Source organism: Barbus barbus (assembly GCF_936440315.1).
Source record: "Barbus barbus genome assembly, chromosome: 5".
Lineage (NCBI taxonomy): Eukaryota > Metazoa > Chordata > Actinopteri > Cypriniformes > Cyprinidae > Barbus > Barbus barbus.
The window spans coordinates 8,314,895-8,333,718 of record NC_136733.1 but is presented as its reverse complement, the minus strand read 5'-3'; the positions used below and the strand labels follow the sequence as shown (position 1 = coordinate 8,333,718).

Genomic DNA, 18,824 nt, shown 5'->3' with positions numbered 1-18,824 from the left:
CATATATATTTATTAGGGCTTCAAAATGATTAATCGCATTCAAAATAAAGGTTTATGTTTACAAGCTCTATGTGTGTGTACTGTGTATATTTATTATGTATATATAAATACACACACATACATGCATTAAGTAAAAATGTGTTAGATCTATATATAAAATATTTATATATAATATAAATTATACACAAGTATAAATATTTATACACATAACGTTTTTTTTTTTAAATATATACATAAATGTGTGTGTATTTATATATAATGCATTTTAACTTTTGGTTGCACTTATTTATAAAAAGATATAATGCATTACAACATACATTATGAACACCTAATTATAACATTATACATAAAGGCTTCAAGTAAAGTGTTACCAATTTTTTTGGGATATGTAGGTTTTTAACAGTTACACCAAGACATTACCTGGCACTTGACATCTCAGGAAATTCTCAAAATCTTGTAAAATATGTTCTCTGACTTTCTCCTCCACATCATCTGGTGCAAAGTCACCTAAAGGAATGCAACCATTTTTATGAATCACTGAAACTATACGCAAAAAAATTAGTGCAAGTAAGATTTCAACATTTGTTAAACACCGCAATTAAAAATCTAGATATTTGTACTAATGTCAAATATATATGGATCAATTCATATTTATTTGTATATCACTTTTCATAATAGGGCTCTATAATTATGGTTAAACGGTTAACTATATTGTCCAAAAATAGTGCTGTCAAACAATTAATTACGATTAATCGCATCCAAAATAAAAGTTTTTGTTTACATAATGTGTGTGTGTACTGTGGATATTTATTATGTATAATAAACACAAATACACACACATGCATGTATATATTTAAGAAAAATATGTTGTGTTTATATATTAAAAATTCAACCCGAATTCCGGAAAAGTTTGGACATTTTTTAAATTTGAATAAAATGAAACCTAAACTAATTTCAGATCACATGAGCCAATAATTGATTCACAATAGAACATAGATAGCATAACAAATTTTTAAACTGAGAAATTTTTAAATTGTATGCACAAAATGAGCTCATTTCTCAAAATAGTTGGGACGGGGGTTTACCATGGTGTAGCATCTCCTCTTCTTTTCAAAACAGTTTGAAGACATCTGGGCATCGACGTTATGAGTCTCTGGAGTTTTGGTGTTGGAATTTGGTCCCATTCTTGCCTGATATAGGTTTCCAGCTGTTGAAGAGTTCATGGTCGACTTAGATGTATTTTTCGTTTAATGATGCGCCAAATGTTCTCTATAGGTGAAAGATCTGGACTGCAGGCAGGCCAATTCAGCACCCGGACTCTTCTACTACGAAGCCATGCTGTTGTAATAGCTGCAGTATGTGGTTTTGCGTTGTCCTGCTGAAATATTCAAGGCCTTCCCTGAAACAGACGTCATCTGGAGGGGAGCATATGTTGCTCTATAACCTTTATATACCTTTCAGCATTCATAGTCCCTTCCAAAACATGCAAGCTGCCCATACCCCATGCACTTATGCACCCCCATACCATCAGAGAGGCTGGCTTTTGAACTGAACGCTGATAACACCCTGGAAGGTCTCCCTCCTCTTTAGCCCGGAGGACACGGCAACCGTGATTTCCAACAAGAATGTCAAATTTAGACTCGTCTGACCATAGAACACATTTCCACTTTGAAACAGTCCATTTTAAATGAGCCTTGGCCCACAGGACACGACGGTGCTTCTGGACCATGTTCACATATGGCTTCCTTTTTGCATGATAGAGCTTTAGTTGGCATCTGCAGATGGCACGGCGGATAGTGTTTACCGACCATGGTTTCTGGAAGTATTCCTGGGCCCATTTAGTAATGTCAATGACAGAATCATGCCGATGAGTGATGCAGTGTCGTCTGAGGGCCCGAAGACCACGGGCATCCAACAAAGGTCTTTGGCCTTGTCCCTTACGCACAGAGATTTCTCCAGTTCCTCTGAATCTTTTGATGAGGTTATGCACTGTAGATGATGAGATTTGCAAAGCCTTTGCAATTTGATGTTGAGGAACATTGTTTTTAGCTAATCATGCTAATGTTAAAGACCTGATGTCAATTAACTTAATTAGTTGCTAGATGTTCTCCCAGCTGAATCTTTTAAAAATGTCTTGCTTCTTCAGCCCTTTGTTGCCCCCGTCCCAACTATTTTGAGACCTGTAGCAGGCATTACATTTGAAACGAGCTCATTTTGAGCATTAAATTGTAAAATTTCTCAGTTTGAACATTTATGTTCTCTATGTTCTATTGTGAATAAAATATTGGCTCAAGTGATTTGAAATTCTTTAATCGTTAATAATTAATCATTTGACAGCACTATCCAAAAATATAATCATTATTATTAAGTCACAAATATTGTCATTTTAATTTTTTTACATTTCATCAGAATTAAGAAATAAAGAGAAAATCAAGTTGTATGGTTAACTCGCAGTCTTGTTAGCAATGCAAGATAAAGCAAATGTCAAATTAAAATTAATTGTTTTCTGGATTAATAACCCCCTCTGGAGGCATGTTTCATATTGAGAGAATTTTTTTTAATCATTTCATATTTCAATATTCTTTTTTTTTTCTTTAAAAAGCATGACTATCTGTTAGTGCCGATAGCCTTGTGGGCAGCGTGCCGACATCTAGCGCCATTGCACTACAGGCATCCCGAATTCGAGTCCCGACTCGTGGATCTTTCCCGATCCAGCCCCCCTCTCTCTCTCTCCCACTTTGCTTCCTGTCACTGCTATACTGTCCTATCAAAACAAATTAAGGCAAAAATGCCAAAAATAACGAACTATCATAATTTATGCAATACGGAATCGAAATATTTATTTCTAAAGCTACTTCTCATCTAACACAAAAATTACATTAAATACTGTTTTTTGGGGGTAATTTCTCAACCATATTTTTTATTTGTAATTAATTCCATCAATTAATCAGCACATCACATAATTAATGAGATTTAAAATTTAAATGCTTGACAACCCTTATTACAATATAATGTGTAATGTGTGACTTCCCCCTAATGGTTAGAGACTGCTCCGGGTGTGTGTTCACGGTGTGTGTGTGTTTACTGCTGTGTGTGTGCACGTTGGATGGGTTAAATGCAGAGCACGAATTCAGAGTATGGGTCACCATACATTGCAGTATGTCACGTCACTTTCACTTTAATAAATGTGTCCGCATACACAATAATATTCTTCATCCTCTGGTTTAGTTCCCAAAAATAACAACAACAAAATAGGAATGTCTTGAAGATAATGTTTGAAATATTGACCCTGTACTTACAGTAGCATTGCTCACAGACTTCATTGAGGAGCTTGATGAAGTCTAGAGTCATCTGTGGAAGGGGTTCCAGCTCCACTCGTTTGAAGTCCTCGGGACAGTCCTGTTTCAAATGTCCATCACTCTTACAAAGGCTGCATATCAGAATAGGGGGCTAATAAAGAAAACGAAGGTTAGTTTGTAACTATGACCCACATTAAACAAAACATGACAGAAGAAGTGCTGTAATTGTCAGTGCAGGCAGTTAAGCGTCAAAATTATTCAAGTTTAAAAAATAGTTTAATAAAATATTCTTAAGTAAAATTGTCGATTTTTTTGTGGGAAATTAATCGTTAAGATTAATCGATAAATTAGTTGATAGATTAATCAAAATAAAAATAGTTGTTAGTGGCAGCCCTATCACAGACAAATTAAGACTCAGTAGCCATGCATGTAAAAAATAAATAAATAAATATGAATGTTTACCTTTCCATTACTGAAAAAGCGCTTGCTGAAGACATACTGAAAGCCTTCAGGGCCTGCCTGAGGTCTTACGGGAGATTCAGATTTGGGTTTGTCTGGGATAGACGCTGCTTCCTCTGGATCGGCCACATCAGACCCTATATCATCACTCATTTCTCGCTCAAACGGGAAGATCTCATCGCCGGAATGTTCACATCCAGATCCATCGAGCTCTATGTCATCATCTTCATCTTCCTCTTCTTCACCCTATAAATTATCATTTGTTATTTTTAACTAATGCAAAAACTATCTAATGTTTCTCCACTATTTTACAAAACCATTTAGCTGAAATAACACTCCAAAGTACTAATCATTATATGTGTCTTATTTTAAGACACATCCAACAAAACAAAGTTGCTTAAATTTTATTAGCACTTGAGCAGTTTGAACACATTCAGAAAAATAAAAAAATAATGTAGGGGGCCAGATCATGAAGAAGCACATTTTCCTTGAGTTTCCCAGGTCTAAACATACTGAAAAATGGGTATTTAATTTTTATTATTTTTATTTTAAGATTTAGTAATCTTGCTATGTGCTTTTGTTATTTATTTATTGGTTAATATATCTATTTAGCATTATTTAAATTTTCATTTTAGAAATGTTAGAACTTAAACTTAAGGTTTATTTCAGTAAGTTGGCAAGTTTAAGTTTAACAATTTTATTTATTATGAAAAAAAAATACATAAACTGAAAATTACATTTTACTGTAATGAATTTGAACAGACATATTTTGTTAATCCTAAATAAATTAAAAAAAAGAAAACCTCCAGAAAACCAAATAATTTGTTTCGGTTTTAGTAGTTTTGCTATGTGCTTTTATCTTTTGTCATATTTACCAAGGGTGCCGATATTTTTGGCCATGACTATATTTTTCAATTCGTTTTTAAGTAAGTTTTTCATCTAAAATTTATATTTTATTTTATTTCAGCTTTATTTCAATGAACAAAAAAGATTTGTAATGTTTTAGTTAAAACCTCCAGAAAAACAAATCATTTTAATTTGTTTAGTCTTTAGTTTTACTATGTTTTTTTACTATTTTTTTTTTCTTTTTGTTACTTCAATTTTATTTCAGTTAGTTGCCAAGGCAAGGTATTTTTATTTTTTCATCTAGTATTTATAATTAATTTTATTTTTAATTAACAAATTAAAACTACCAAAAAAACATAACAACTTGGGATGCATCGCTCCGATATTCAGTATCGGTACCGGCTCCGATACTGGCATTTTCTGCCAGATCGGGTATCGGACTGACAAGACCGATCCAAATCCAATATTGTGCGTATACTATTTTGTGTTATTGTTAAGCCCCACGAAAGGAACAAAAACCTTATAAAGCACCATAAAGTTTTCGTGCACTATATTTCAGGTGTTCTGAAGCCGTTTCATAGTTAAATCTGAGGTACAGATGAATATTTAAATCGTAAAATTCACAAACTCTTCTCTCCGCTGTGGCAGTCTGTCATCCTCCATTCAGGATTCAAACTGCGTGTCGCGTTCAGTTATGACAGTCAAGACGATGAAACTCTCTTCAAGAGCGCTCAATAACAGATTTAAAACTGCTCAAAAGGCTCAAACTATTGCACAGATATAATACACTACGCATCAATCTCTCTTTCCGTTGTGCTTCTCTTTGCTGCGCGCTGTGACTCAGTGTTGTTTCAAGCGCATCATTCTGCGCACGGGATGCACATAAGCACTTTGTGCTGCTCTGTATTGGAGCCATACCCTTTTGTTTTTACATTTTACAATACAAAGAGGATATGTAAGATTTTACCAGATTTAGTCCTACACTTATTAACTTTAATTTGTTCCCCACTAAATAATTTTATTTCACTAAATGTTTATATTATCAAATTGAGCACCCATGATTCTTCTAGACTAGAGTATATTTTGCTGTTGAATTATCCACTAACCTAGGTTATAATTAATTATATATTTTTTCATTTGTTATTTTTCAGTAAAATGAAGTTGTCTATATTTAGTATATTGTGTTTAACACTCAAAAGAGTGATGATCAGGTCACCACACAGAGGTATAGAAATTCTACATTGATTTAAACAAAACTGTGCTGGTATCAGATCGTTATCGGCAGATATTCAGAATTTTCAGATATTCAGAGTTTTGGAAAAAATGATATTGTTGCATCCCTAATAATAACAATCAATCCATTCACACCGATCACACACCTCAGTCTCCACGTCAGAGTCAGGTTCTTCCTCCTCGTCCTGCTCCAGCTCAATCATGCAGTCCGAGTCCTCCAGCTCTTCTGCACTATGCAGACTGGATCTCACATCGGGCACTTTTGTGCTTTTTTTCACTGAACCAACGTGATTCAAAGCATTCACAGATTTGTCAGTTTGACTGTTTGACCTGACTTTCCCTGCTGTGCTTTTTGAAGGAGAAGCAAAGTACTTGTAAGTTGTTTTGAGGCAATGCATCATATAGTCAAACATCATCTGACTATTCAACGTCCGAGCCATGTTCCTCCGAACGGCGAAAGGATCTGAGAAGAAAACAAGGATGAATATTGATGGGTTCCATATCTAGGAAGTGTATTAAAAAATATCACACGATGCCTTACATACCTTCTATTGCAATCCTCTTTTTGGGCCAGTCTTTCAGATCACGCCACAGGTCACCGTTTGTGCGCACGCTAATGACTTTCTCAGGTATTTGAAATTCCAGTGCATAATATCGTAGTAACTCAACCCAAAGCTTCCCTAGCAGTACAGGAGGACTACAGCCTTTGAAAACCAGTGGACACTATTTAAAATAAGAATAAAATCAGGACAAACAGGTAAAAATATTGCAGTAATTTTGTTTACATTCTTTTGGCTTAACCTCAAAGTTGTCTTCAAATTAAAGCCTGTGATATACAGATCAGGAACAAGAGGGAAGATACTCACCTTTTCCTTCTTGACAGCTTTGTCTCTATCTTGAGAGGAATCATTTGAGGTTTGATCATAGACCCAAAGCACATGTCCTTTCTCAACTCCAGTTAAGGAGAAACTCTTCAGTTTACTCATGGGCAAACCCTAAAACAGAACACAACATAAGTTTCCTCATCTTACTGTAGGCCGCTTCAAAGATCAAACATAAATTAATCTCCCTCACAATGAAAACCAGTTCTTACAGGAATTAGCACATTAAACGTTGAAAACAAGGTTTCTATTAAGTTTCTAAATAGTCTAATTTAAAGTGATACTTCACCCAACAAATGAAGATTTGTTGTTAATTTACTCACTCTCAGGCCATCCAAGATGCAGTTGACATTTTTTTCTTGAGCAGAACAGTAAAGAAGATTTTTAGCTGAAACCGTGGTCCTTGGCGATTCATAAAATACAAATCAATGGCTACGGGTTTTGAATATAAAAAAGCATATCAGAGAACACAAAATTAATACCCATGGCTCTTGATGAAATATTGAGGCCTTATGAAGTAAAACAATTGGTCTGTGCAAGAAACTGAAAATTATTTACAACATTATTACTTGTAATCCAGAACCTCAGGCAAACCAGGAAATCCGATTATTTTCCAAGAACTGGTTATTTTGGACAGTTTGTTTCAAAGAAATGGTTCAGTTCAGCAGTTCATTCACTTAATCACGCAATGATAAAACGTATACACTACTATATTCTTAAAGCACCTGGCTAATGCATATGAAGTGAATAAACTTTTCTTCTTAAGCTTACCTTTTTACATATGCAATGAGAAACCATAAAACCTTTCACGCAGGCGAATATCAGTGGCTCATCAGTCTTCGGTCCGAGTCGAACCGTTTTCTCAGTTCAGTGACTGTTGGAGGAACTGAAGCATTGAATGTGTTCATTCATCATAGGAACAGATACGCCGGTGTTTTGGCTCATTTCGAGTCGGAGTGACTGTCAGGTGTCCAAAAGAGTGGTTTGATAAAGTAACTTGTAGATCTGTGTTGTTTGGGCCGTAAACGGTTTCAGGCTGTTCAGTCCGATTTGGTGAACTGGTTCAACTAGTTCACCAAAAATAACCAATTCAAAAGAATGATTCGTTCGTGAACCGGACATCACTCCGTGTGCCTGAGGCTCTGGATTACATGTTGTAAATAATATTTAGTATCTTGCACAGACCGATCATTTCGCTTCATCAGACCTGTATATACAGTCAGGTATTAATTTTGTGTTCCTTGATATGCTTTTTTTTTTTATTCTCAAAAAACGAGCAGCCGCTGATTTGCATTTTATGAATAAACAAGGACCACGGTTTCAGCTAACAATCTTCTTTACTGTTCTACCGGACCAAAAAAAGTCACCTACTTTCTGGATGGTTTTATTTTTAAGTGAAATATCCTTTTAAGCTTTGTCTCTCATGGGTGAACTCTTCATGGATGTAAATGCTCTACTGCTGTTTATTACATAGCTCTCTGAAATACTTGCATTTGGGTCCTGATCACAGTGTTGGGTTTTATTTTGCAATAATGACCGGCTGACTGCACATAGTCTCATTTTACCTCTTCATAAGGTTCCAGATGCAATAATCAGGCATTGGTCCTATAAACTTTTATCAGTTGATGTATTAATGTTGAATCACACACACCACAGATTCTAGGTATGAAGGCAAGATGGGTTCTTTGCGTCGCTGAAGGAAGCTGATGACCATGAGGGCAAAGCAGTAGGATGGAAGTCCACCTTCTTCCATCTGGTCCACACAACAAACCTAATTCACACACAAACAAAAAAAATCATCACATGTGTTAAAACATGATTTTTTTTTTAATTTAAAACATGAATGTTAAAAAAAACAAAGAAGAGACACTACTATTTTTTAACCTAAAAATTATCTACTGAAAATAATGGAAGTGTACATGTCAGTCTCACCTTAGCCCAGTATCTAAAGCATACGACCAGCGGAACAAGTTGTGGTTCTAGATTCGCCAGCTCAGACAAATATGCTGTTGTCAAGCATGCACTTTCATTGCCTGCACTGACTTTGCAGATCAGACCACTTTAGACAAAAAAAAATATATAATAATTAGTAAATAAATAAATAAAACCACATACAAATTTTCACTACAGCCAAAAGGTTTGGGATGAGTAAGATGTTTTTGAAAGAAGTCTCTTCTGCTCAGCAAGGCTGTATTACTTAAAACTTCATACTTAAAAATACAGTAAACACAGTAATATTGGGAAATATTATTAATTTAAAATAATTGTTTGAATATATTTAATAATGAATTTTATTCATGTGATGTTTTTATCTGTTGAAATCACTTGTGCGGATTCATATTTTGTGGAAACCACGATAAAAAAAAAAATTCAGGATTCTTTGATGAAATTTCTTTAAAAAAGTGATCTTTTGTAACATTATAAAATGTCTTTATTCACACTTTTGATCAATTTAATGCATCCTTGCTGAGTAAAAGTAAATAAAATATAAAAATCTCTTACTGACCCCAAACATTTACATGGTAAAGTATACACAAATTTAAAATCAGGTAACTTCATACATAAACTTTGTAAAAGAGTAATAAGCAAGGAAACACAGACCTAGATTTCTCTTTGCACACAACTACAGGCATCCTCCTATAGAAGTCACCCTCGACGTTGACAAAAAGAGCTGCAAAAATGAAATAGATAATAAAAATTGTATTCTATATTGATGGTGCTTTAGTCCGAATGCTTAAAAAGTATGATAAATACAATAAATTTATGAAATTACAATCATATTGTTTATCAGCTATAGCAGAAAAAGTATCAGTGTGTAACTCCATACCCTGCTCTTTTTTCACCATAGCCAATTTAAACACCGTTCCTTACTAATGTATTTCTGGAGTCTATGCTTTTTTCATTTTACAATTGTCCATTGCTTTCACTGCAAATGTTTAAAACTTACCACTTTTAGAGAGATGCTCTTGAGCCACGAGCAGAACATCAGGATGCTGGAACTGATGAGAAATGTTTTTTTTTCTTAATTAGAAAACACTTGTGAAAACACAATTGACCAAACTTCAAAATTGTGCATTTTTGTAAAACGCGTGATCAAATAGCCCTCAAAAACTGTAGATCATTTTGTGGGATCATATGCCATGGCTTGTGTGTTTGCTGTCAAACTGTAATCACAGCAAACTGAGATAATTTGCCCAAATGTCAGTGATAATTAGCAGTGTATCAGAGGTTTGAGCCAATAATATCTCACCTTCTGTGAGGCATAGACTGTGTAATGCCTATAATAACTGAAAAGACTAAAGTTCACTTCATGCTAGGTTGAATCGAGTTGTTGTGGCACTTTAAGTCTTGCTAGGATTTCATAATACAGACACAAATGTTTAAAAAAAATAAGGAAACAACAACTAGACGAGTATTGGTTTGATGACATCTAGCCTGAAAGTTTGATAGATTAGATCAGGCATAGGCAACGTCGGTCCTGGAGTGCCGCTGTCCTGCAGAATTTAGCTCCTCCAACCATAATCAAACACAGCTGAACAAGCTAATCAAGGTCTTCAGAATTACTAGGGCTACAGGCAGGTGAGGGATTTTTTTCAAGGTTGGAGCTAAACTCTGCAGGACATCGGCACTTCAGGACCGACGTGGTCTATCCCTGGATTAGATAGACATTGCTAGCACATTGCTACCATGATTTAACATGGTTGTTAACATGTTGCTAGCATGTTTTAACATAAATAGCATGTTGATAACATGTTGCTAGAATACTAACATGGTTTAGCATGATTTGCATGTTGTTTACATGATTCTAATGTGATTAATTATTGTTAACATGTTGCTACTAGCATGTTCATAACATGATTAGCATGTTGCTAGCATGTTATAGCATGATTAACATGTTGTTAGCATGATTAAATTGATGTTAGCACGTTGCTAGCATGTTCCAATTGTAAGTCGCTTTGGATAAAAGCGTCTGCCAAATGACAATGTTTCTAACATGATCAACATGTCGTTAACATGTTTAGCATATTGCTAATGTGTTTTTATTAGCATGTTGTCCTAGGATAGACAGATTAAACACTTTATCCCCTGGTTTCACAGACGCATACCAGTATTGTTTTTTTCTAAGGCAAGTTTACAAAAGCTACTTAAATGTCCTAATTGAACAATGGCCTAATCCTGGCTTAATCTAAACCCTGTCTGTGAAACCAGGCCTGTAAATCCTATCCTACAAAAGTTCTGACCCCAGGTCACGCAAAATTTCAGGTGATTTCGGGCAGGTACTCTTCAGATTTTGGTAGCCCCAAAATTAATTTAACTTGCCCAAATAAAATTGTATTTTTTTTTAAATATAGAAAATCAGATAAGTCTCAATGTCAATCAAAAACATTTTCAATACACAAATATCAATGAAAGAATTTTATTTCACTATTTAAAGGGTATCTGCAGAATTTTAAAAAAATCTATTTTTAAGTAGTGCCGTCAATCGATAAAAATTTTTTTATCGCGTTAATCACAGTCATGGACTGTGATTAATCGCGATTAATCGCAAATTTTAAATACTAGGATTTACCTGTAAATGTATTGAAATAGAGAAAAGCATTACAAACTAGTTTAAGGAAACAGAACCTCACACCTCCGCAAAGTATGAGACATAATCCTTATTATTCTTTAGTTTTTTTCAGCAATTATCAGCCTTTATGCTGGAAATAAAACGTTTACCAAGCCACATCGCTTCAATCCCAGTATACATTTACCCAACTATTATCAAATGTATTTCTAAATAAATACAACAAAACATTTTCTTGCGACCTTACACGAAGTATTATGACAAAATGCATTATGAAGAAGAATTGGACCAGCATGTTCTGCAGGTGCATTAGCGCTAACATTAACGTCATGCTACATAAAACAGTTTATGAGATTAACAGTACAATTTTACTCAGAACTCACTTTAAATCTCCATCGAGTGTTTGTAATAACTTCCTTTTGTGATCACGTGTATATACTTTGGGTGGCAGCGATACAATATAAAAGTAGCCCCCAAAAAACCCGCAACCCACAGCGCTGTAATTTTTCCCGCGACTGTATTTTCAAAATAGTCCAATTGTGCGGGAAAACCGCGACCCTGGCAACACTGGTTCACTGTACCCTTATCACATATGAGTATACATATCTCTTGCGCACTGTCGCTCTCTCTCTCGGACACACTCGCTCTCTCTCTCCGCGTTCGCTTCACTTTTGTCTAGCCCGTCACCTCATAATCACACAATCTCTGCGTCCCAATGTGCATACTATCTACCCTATCTGCCCTAAATAGTATTGAAAATAACTAATATCACATAGAATTTAGGATGGATAGTGTGGGACGCAGGCAATGATGACCTTCCTCGCTGCGATGACGGCAAGAAGTTGGGGTCAAACCTTATCAAACGATTAATTTGCGTTAAAAAAATATTAACGCATTAAAATTTTTTGATTAATCGCATGCGTTAACGTTGACAGCCCTAAATTTAAGGCAATTTGTGAACCTTTTTAAGAGCTGCACAAGTAAAATGAACACATTAAGCCGGTAACGGCTGTACACAAAGCAGCACCACGCTCATAAACGCTGCTTTATCAGACATTTTATAGGCAAGATGAAATGAAAATGCCAACGACACGTTTCTGAGGACAGACGGTTCCCTTCAGAGACACATTCACATAAAGACATCCGTGTCGTGTTTTGATTTTAAATGTGCAGCGCTGATATTTATTCAATGACATCATTGCTTTTTGAAGTTTAATCCAGCTGTATCGCCATTTTTGTCTTTCCATCCCCAACTGTAAGACCTCTTGAAATTGTAGTTAAAACCTTTCTTATACCGTTTAATGTATTTAAAAAATTTTATGGCCTTAAATTTTATACAAGTAAATTGAGAGTTTTTAAGGACCCGCGGGAGCCCTGTATTTAAGATAGCCCGTCTGGCAGGGCAGTGATGCATTTTGGTAGCCCGACTGGAAAACGCAATAGCCCAGGGACATCAGGCTAGCGATTTTGCGAGCCTTGGACCCCTTTAGTGAAAGTCTATTGGACTTTTAGTGGTTTTGATCATCCGTTTTATGAAAATCTGGTGAGTTAGAAGAGATATAGCAACACAAGCCAGACCAGTCTGAAGGTCTGAACTGAGTTTGGTGGATCTAGCTTGAAAACTTTAGTCTCAGAAGACGAAGACGAAGCAGCAGCTTAAACAGTAAATCAGTAGGTCAGTTGGCTCTCTCAAGCCAACTTAAAAAAATATAAAAGCATTTACTTATATCAAACTCATAGGCCAAAATAGCATATATTAAAATGTAAGCTGTGAGAATATTTGTGATAAGCACTTTCTACTCACATGGGATGGAAACTTCACATCAATGTTTACATCGGAGTCTTTGAAGCCAAACTTGGTGCAGGAAGATCCATATAATCTGAATTGGCAATCTGCAGGGAAAATGTGAATACAGAGGTATTGAAAAAGCAATGAATAAAGGATTCAGTGAGCTTTGAATTTACCGCTGTGCTGTTACACACCTGGAAGGACAGGCTGAAGGACTTTCTCAACGAGAGTGAGGACGTTTTGCCGTTGTTTCAAATCCTGATCGTTTAAACCGAACTCAGCGACCACGCTTTCCAGAGCCGAGCTGATTGAATGACACTGGGGTTTTCCAGGAGGCGGGATGTTCAACAGCAGCGTAAGCTTCTGCAGTTCCTGTAAAGAGCAGCCACATTTCAAATATAAATGTCAAGCACAGCTGTTTGAGTACGCTAACATCTAGATCATAATTTGGTAATATGTGATTCCTTACCTTGGCTTTCTTCCTGTGGGCTCTTTCTCTGATGTGATTGAGCGCTGGTGACATGTCTCCACAGTACACCTTACATTTCTCACATTTGAACTTCAGACTGATGCTTGACTAATAAAAACCCATAAAAAGAACCCAAATCAGATTATGTGAAGAAATATGATCAATGTAGTGTACACTACTGTTCAAATGTTTTGGGTCAGTAAGACTTTTTTTGTGAAAGGAAGTACTGTAATACTTTTATTCAGCAAGGATGCAGTAAATTAATCAAAAGTGACAGTAATAACATTCATAATGTTACAAAAAAATGTTTTTACTTTTCAATTCACCAAAGAATTCTGAAAACAAATGTATCATGGTTTCCATAAACAAATGAAGCAGCACAACTGTTTTCAACACCGATAATAATCAGAAATATTTCTTGATCAGTAAATCAGCATATTAGAATGATTTCTGAAGGATCATGTGACACTGAAGACTGGAGCAACGATGCTGAAAATTCAGTTCATCACAGGAATAAATAACATTTTACAATAAATTAAAAAATGTCAAAGTCAAAGTACTGGTCATAACCGCTGGTTATTGTCTCAGCTTTAAGTTGTACGTAGGTATATTAACTATAGGGGTCTAGACGTATGGTACTAGCATAACCGCTGATTATTGCTTGAGCTTTATTCAAGTAGTACGTAGTTATTTAAACTATCGGGGGCTAGATAAAAATACTATTGAAATACTAACACATTTCATAGTACTAGCATAACCACAGCTTTAGTTAAGTTATTTGTAGTTATATACCTGTCGGGAGCTAGATGTACTAGCATAACCGCTGATTATTGTTTGAGCTTTAACTAAGTTGCATATAGGTAACTGTGTAGGGGGCTAAACAGAACTACTATTTAAAGAATGGTAAGCATGGGCGACCTATTAGATAGTATTAGTCATAACCTCTGGCTAATGATCAGACTGGTGAGTTTATGATTGTGGGCTCCATGTAAAACAGATTCCTAATGAACCAAGAAATATAAAGTAAAGAGTTAAATAGAATAGACTAATCAAATGTCAGACTCAGAGTAATAACAATTAGAAATGGACAAACAACCAATTTGCATTTCAACTTAAAGCTGCAGTCCGTAACTTTTTTTGGTGAAAAATGATCTGAAATCAATATTTGACCAAGCACATAACCAGCCAGTGTTCAAAACTATCGCCTTACTTTAGCCCGATTCACAACGGTTAGCTTATATGTTTTCTAATTTAAGTAGTACGGGTAGGTTTTCACAGGTATTTCAAGCATGGCACTGCATCATTACGTCACGTCTGTAAACATAAACTTGTCCCGGCTAGCAGGCTATATCACATGTGAGGATCCTGCAGGTGCCGGATCTTTTATAGCCTTTTCTCATAGCAGCTGGAATAATTAAATTGATTATTTTGATGGCAGATTGTGATCCAGAAAGGATTATGTATTTATGAAACACATGTGAATGAAATTAAATGATATTCCAGTTTTAAATGTGCTTCTGATTACAGATAGCCTGGGATTACACAAGATTTGTATTTTAACGAAAACCAGTTCGAAGGGAGCAAAGATTGCTTTTTGGGTTAAAAGAATTTCTTAATATGAAATTCGAATGGCATGACAATTAGATATTAGACTGTACAGAAATTGGAATCTATACGTTAATACACACTATACTCAGACACGCAATGCTGACGTTGTTAACATCAATAATTTGAGAATAAAGTATTACAATAATAATAATTTGCACGGTTTTAAGTGATATGAGCGAACCGATCTTTAGATTTAATCACCATTGGTAGTGCGATTTATTGTAATGTTTTTTTCCTCAGTTGGTCAGAACAAATGTGGCAGACTTGTTACTTACTTGTTCAGATGGCAATATATGGTGAAAATTTTATTTGGGTCATATATTCCAAGACATAGGCTAGAATCTGTGATTGCGAAGTACAGTAAACATCCACACCGGTGCGGTAACTGACTGCCACACATTCAACTCTAAACATTAGATTCATCAGTACTGGAGCCGTGCCGACTCACAACCCCACGCACGGAAGATAATTCCGCAAGAAACAACAATTCCAGTTTTTCAAACAGAGATGGCGACAAAGAGGCAAAACTTACGGACTGCAGCTTTAAATTCGAGGTCATAATAAAATGGAGTCTTATTAGATAATAAAATGTCAATTTAACCTAAATTTAATAACTTTGAGCGCTGAAAATACCGAACACGCATGAAACCTTCATCCACCATTGGATACCTCCGTTGGGCCAATTCGTGGTCCTGTTAAGACTATGGTACATTAATATGATATTCCTTCAATACCATGGAGTACCTCTTTTTCAAATCGTACAATTTTTCCCAAAGTGCTATTAAAACTGCTTAAAGCAATAGTTTGGCCAAAAAAATTAAATTTACTCACCCTCTGTCCATCCAAGATGTAGATGAGTTTGTTTCTACATCACAACAGATTTAGCTAAATGTAACATTACATTACTTGCTCACTAATGGATCCTCTGCAGTGAATGGGTGCCGTCAGAATGAGAGTCCAAACAGCGGATAAAAACAAGTAATCCACACCACTCCAGTCCATTAATTAACATCTTGTGAAGTGAAAAGCTGTGAGTTTGTAAGAAACAAATCCAGTATGAAGACATTTTAACTATAAATTTTTGCTACCAGCTAATATACAAGTCCATAATCCATAATAACACTTCCTCCAGTAAAAAAAGTCCATCTCCTGTTGTCCTCTTACATCAAAATACAACCATATATTTGTTTAGAACTCTTTTTACTTATAAACAGAACTTGATGTGTGCATATTTCTCTCCTGATTCAGAAAAACAGCTTTTACAATGGAGAAAGCAATATTATCAATAGAGGATTCTGATCTTAGCTTGAAGCAAGAGTTTGAAGTTAAAAATGTCTTAATGTGTCATGCAGTTTTTCCCTTTACAAGATGTTAATTGATGTACTGGAGTGGTGTGGAATTACTATAATGTTTTTTATCAGCTGTTTTGACTTTCATTCTGACGGCACCCATTCACTGCAAAGGATCCAATGGTGAGCAAGTGGTGCACTGCTACATTTCTCCAAATCTGATGAAGAAACAAACTCATCTACATCTTGGATGTCTTAAGGGTGAGTATTTTTTCAGCCAATTTTTATTTTTGGGTGAACTACTCAAACTATTCTAACTATACCAACCTCTTTAGGGTCACAATCATTGCCTTCTGCTTCCAAGCACAGCTGTAAAATGTCCCGTCTAGTGAGGCAGCTTTCAATCCAGACAATTCTGCTCTTCTCCCTCCAGCTCTGCATGCCGTCTGATAGACAGACAAGATGTAGACAGATATTAGCTACATTTTTAATCTCACTATTTCATTACATGACAGGTTATAACGCATTTTACCAAGCCTGTCATGTTTCTGTCCATCTCGCTGTCGTTCTCTCCAGTTCCTCCGGTCAGCAGGTGAACCCTTCTGCATTCGGTCCTTGTGAGAAGGACTCTGTCCGAACACTCGTCCCTCAGAAGAGCTGCACGACAGCGAGGCTTTGGCTCTTCTGTTACCATCACTATCAAAGGTTTGACCGTGACTCTGCTTCGTTTTAGGACTGTAACTGCGTTCGTGGTTCACACTGTCCCGTCCCAACGGGTTCCGCCAGCTCTCATTTTCATCTGCTTCCTTCTGTCTCCTGTATCGTGGAGAAAACTTCCTGTTTCCCTTATCAGCCATTGTCGAGCTGGATTAATGGGAGGGAACCAAGAACAATATGAGGAAGAATAAGAACAGAATTTGAACTCTCAATGAAATGAGAAAGCGCTCCCATCACAGTCACTAAACTGTGATTGCCAAAACCAATAAAATGAAGTGAGCGGAGCATATTTGCTGAAATCAGACATTTTGTTTCATACTAATTTTGGGATGCTGATTCCAAAAATAGTGTCAGTTTTGCTCTATAGCACATCACACTTTCTCATAAAATATGATGCATTCTGTAGCAATTATGCTTTCGACAAACATTTGTAAGGTGAAGGCATCTTGTATTATTCTCTAATCAGCAGAAGACATGATTCCTTCCTGTCTTCCTCTGAGAGATTACAACTATTTGTTCAATTCTCAAATGATTTTCACATGTATAAAAAAGATTACAAAGACATTTTATGCTTAAACCTCCTTAAGGTTTGAATTATGACTAGTGACAGAAGAAATTGCAAACATGACCCAGAAATTTTCTGCTACATCTGTGGAAAACAACAGCCACAGAAAATACAGATTATGTGGAAGAAACTCCTTTGCTGATTTTAAGGTAAACAAAATATTTTGAATAATTATTTTTGTCATTAAAACTTTTTACATTTGACTGTTTTTGCACTTTAAAAAATGCATTTATATACGTGATGTTGAAAAATATCAAATCAGGTAACACTGGAGCTTTCAGCATTTTTAAGATTCAGAGCTGCATAATAATCCTTCATATTAAGTAATTCATACAAATTCTTTATCAATGTTGTCGTGCCGCTGGTCTGATCATGCAATGTTTAGTAACATTACTTGAATCTCAGCTGCAAAGAATGACATAAATTCACTTTTTTTTTTAACTGTGACGGTGTGAATTATTTTTATGGATCAAAGAAAGCGAAACATGTCGTGCAGCATTTATAAGTGCATGTCAAAATAACAACACTGAAGTAAAAGACGAGCAGAGTCGCTGTGTAGCTGCTTTCCCTCGAGAGGAGGACAAAGGGCAGCTCGGAAGGAGTGTCATGTACGAGTCAAACTAACGGTATATGAACAACACAGCAGCATAAATAAAGCGAACATGCCGAACTCACCCAATCTAGAATCAGTCGTGCTTTATAAATGTGAGCGAGTTTCCTGATAACTGTAACATGCAGGTGCCAGAACATGAACAAGTCTGATACTGACCCAAACTCACTTCCGCCGGCCACACTTCTGTCAAATCAGCTAAGGTTCATCTGTCTGAAATGATTAAGAGAATAAAATTACCCACGTTGCTATTAATTAAGCATAAATAAAGAAAATACTTTTTAAATGACAAACTTGACGTTTAATATTGAAATCGCTGTCTCATACGATATGCAGTTGTTTTGATCTTCCACTTCCGGGTCCTACATGACGTCAAAATAAAAGCTGCTTCTGGTGATTTAAAACGACAGTGCCTATTTCCAGAAAAAAATCACCTCTTATTAAACTTGGTTTCATTTATTTCCAGAATACATTTTAAATTTAAATGCTTCG

The 18,824-nt window shown here is 35.7% G+C and overlaps 1 protein-coding gene across 3 annotated transcripts in view; it reads right to left on the bottom strand.

Moving 5' to 3' along the window:
* The window catches only part of tut7 (terminal uridylyl transferase 7), a 30,566-nt gene extending 11,860 nt beyond the window's left edge, over positions 1–18,706 (bottom strand). Inside the window, exons 1-17 of one of the 3 annotated variants that reach the window (XM_079417935.1) lie at positions 18,660–18,706; positions 18,398–18,545; positions 16,973–17,304; positions 16,768–16,886; positions 13,544–13,651; positions 13,269–13,446; positions 13,090–13,178; positions 9,666–9,717; positions 9,320–9,389; positions 8,651–8,777; positions 8,370–8,489; positions 6,704–6,832; positions 6,383–6,560; positions 5,984–6,300; positions 3,762–4,004; positions 3,300–3,450; positions 421–507 (exon numbers count right to left, since the gene is read on the bottom strand). In XM_079417935.1, coding sequence (XP_079274061.1) covers positions 421–507; positions 3,300–3,450; positions 3,762–4,004; positions 5,984–6,300; positions 6,383–6,560; positions 6,704–6,832; positions 8,370–8,489; positions 8,651–8,777; positions 9,320–9,389; positions 9,666–9,717; positions 13,090–13,178; positions 13,269–13,446; positions 13,544–13,651; positions 16,768–16,886; positions 16,973–17,297 — 2,293 coding nt within the window. In that variant the 5' untranslated portion in view covers positions 17,298–17,304; positions 18,398–18,545; positions 18,660–18,706. Of the gene's footprint in view, positions 1–420; positions 508–3,299; positions 3,451–3,761; positions 4,005–5,983; positions 6,301–6,382; positions 6,561–6,703; positions 6,833–8,369; positions 8,490–8,650; positions 8,778–9,319; positions 9,390–9,665; positions 9,718–13,089; positions 13,179–13,268; positions 13,447–13,543; positions 13,652–16,767; positions 16,887–16,972; positions 17,305–18,397; positions 18,546–18,626 lie in introns of all 3 variants that reach the window. The other 2 variants (XM_079417933.1, XM_079417934.1) reach the window with 2 other exon arrangements.
* Between the last annotated feature and the right edge of the window lie 118 nt (positions 18,707–18,824).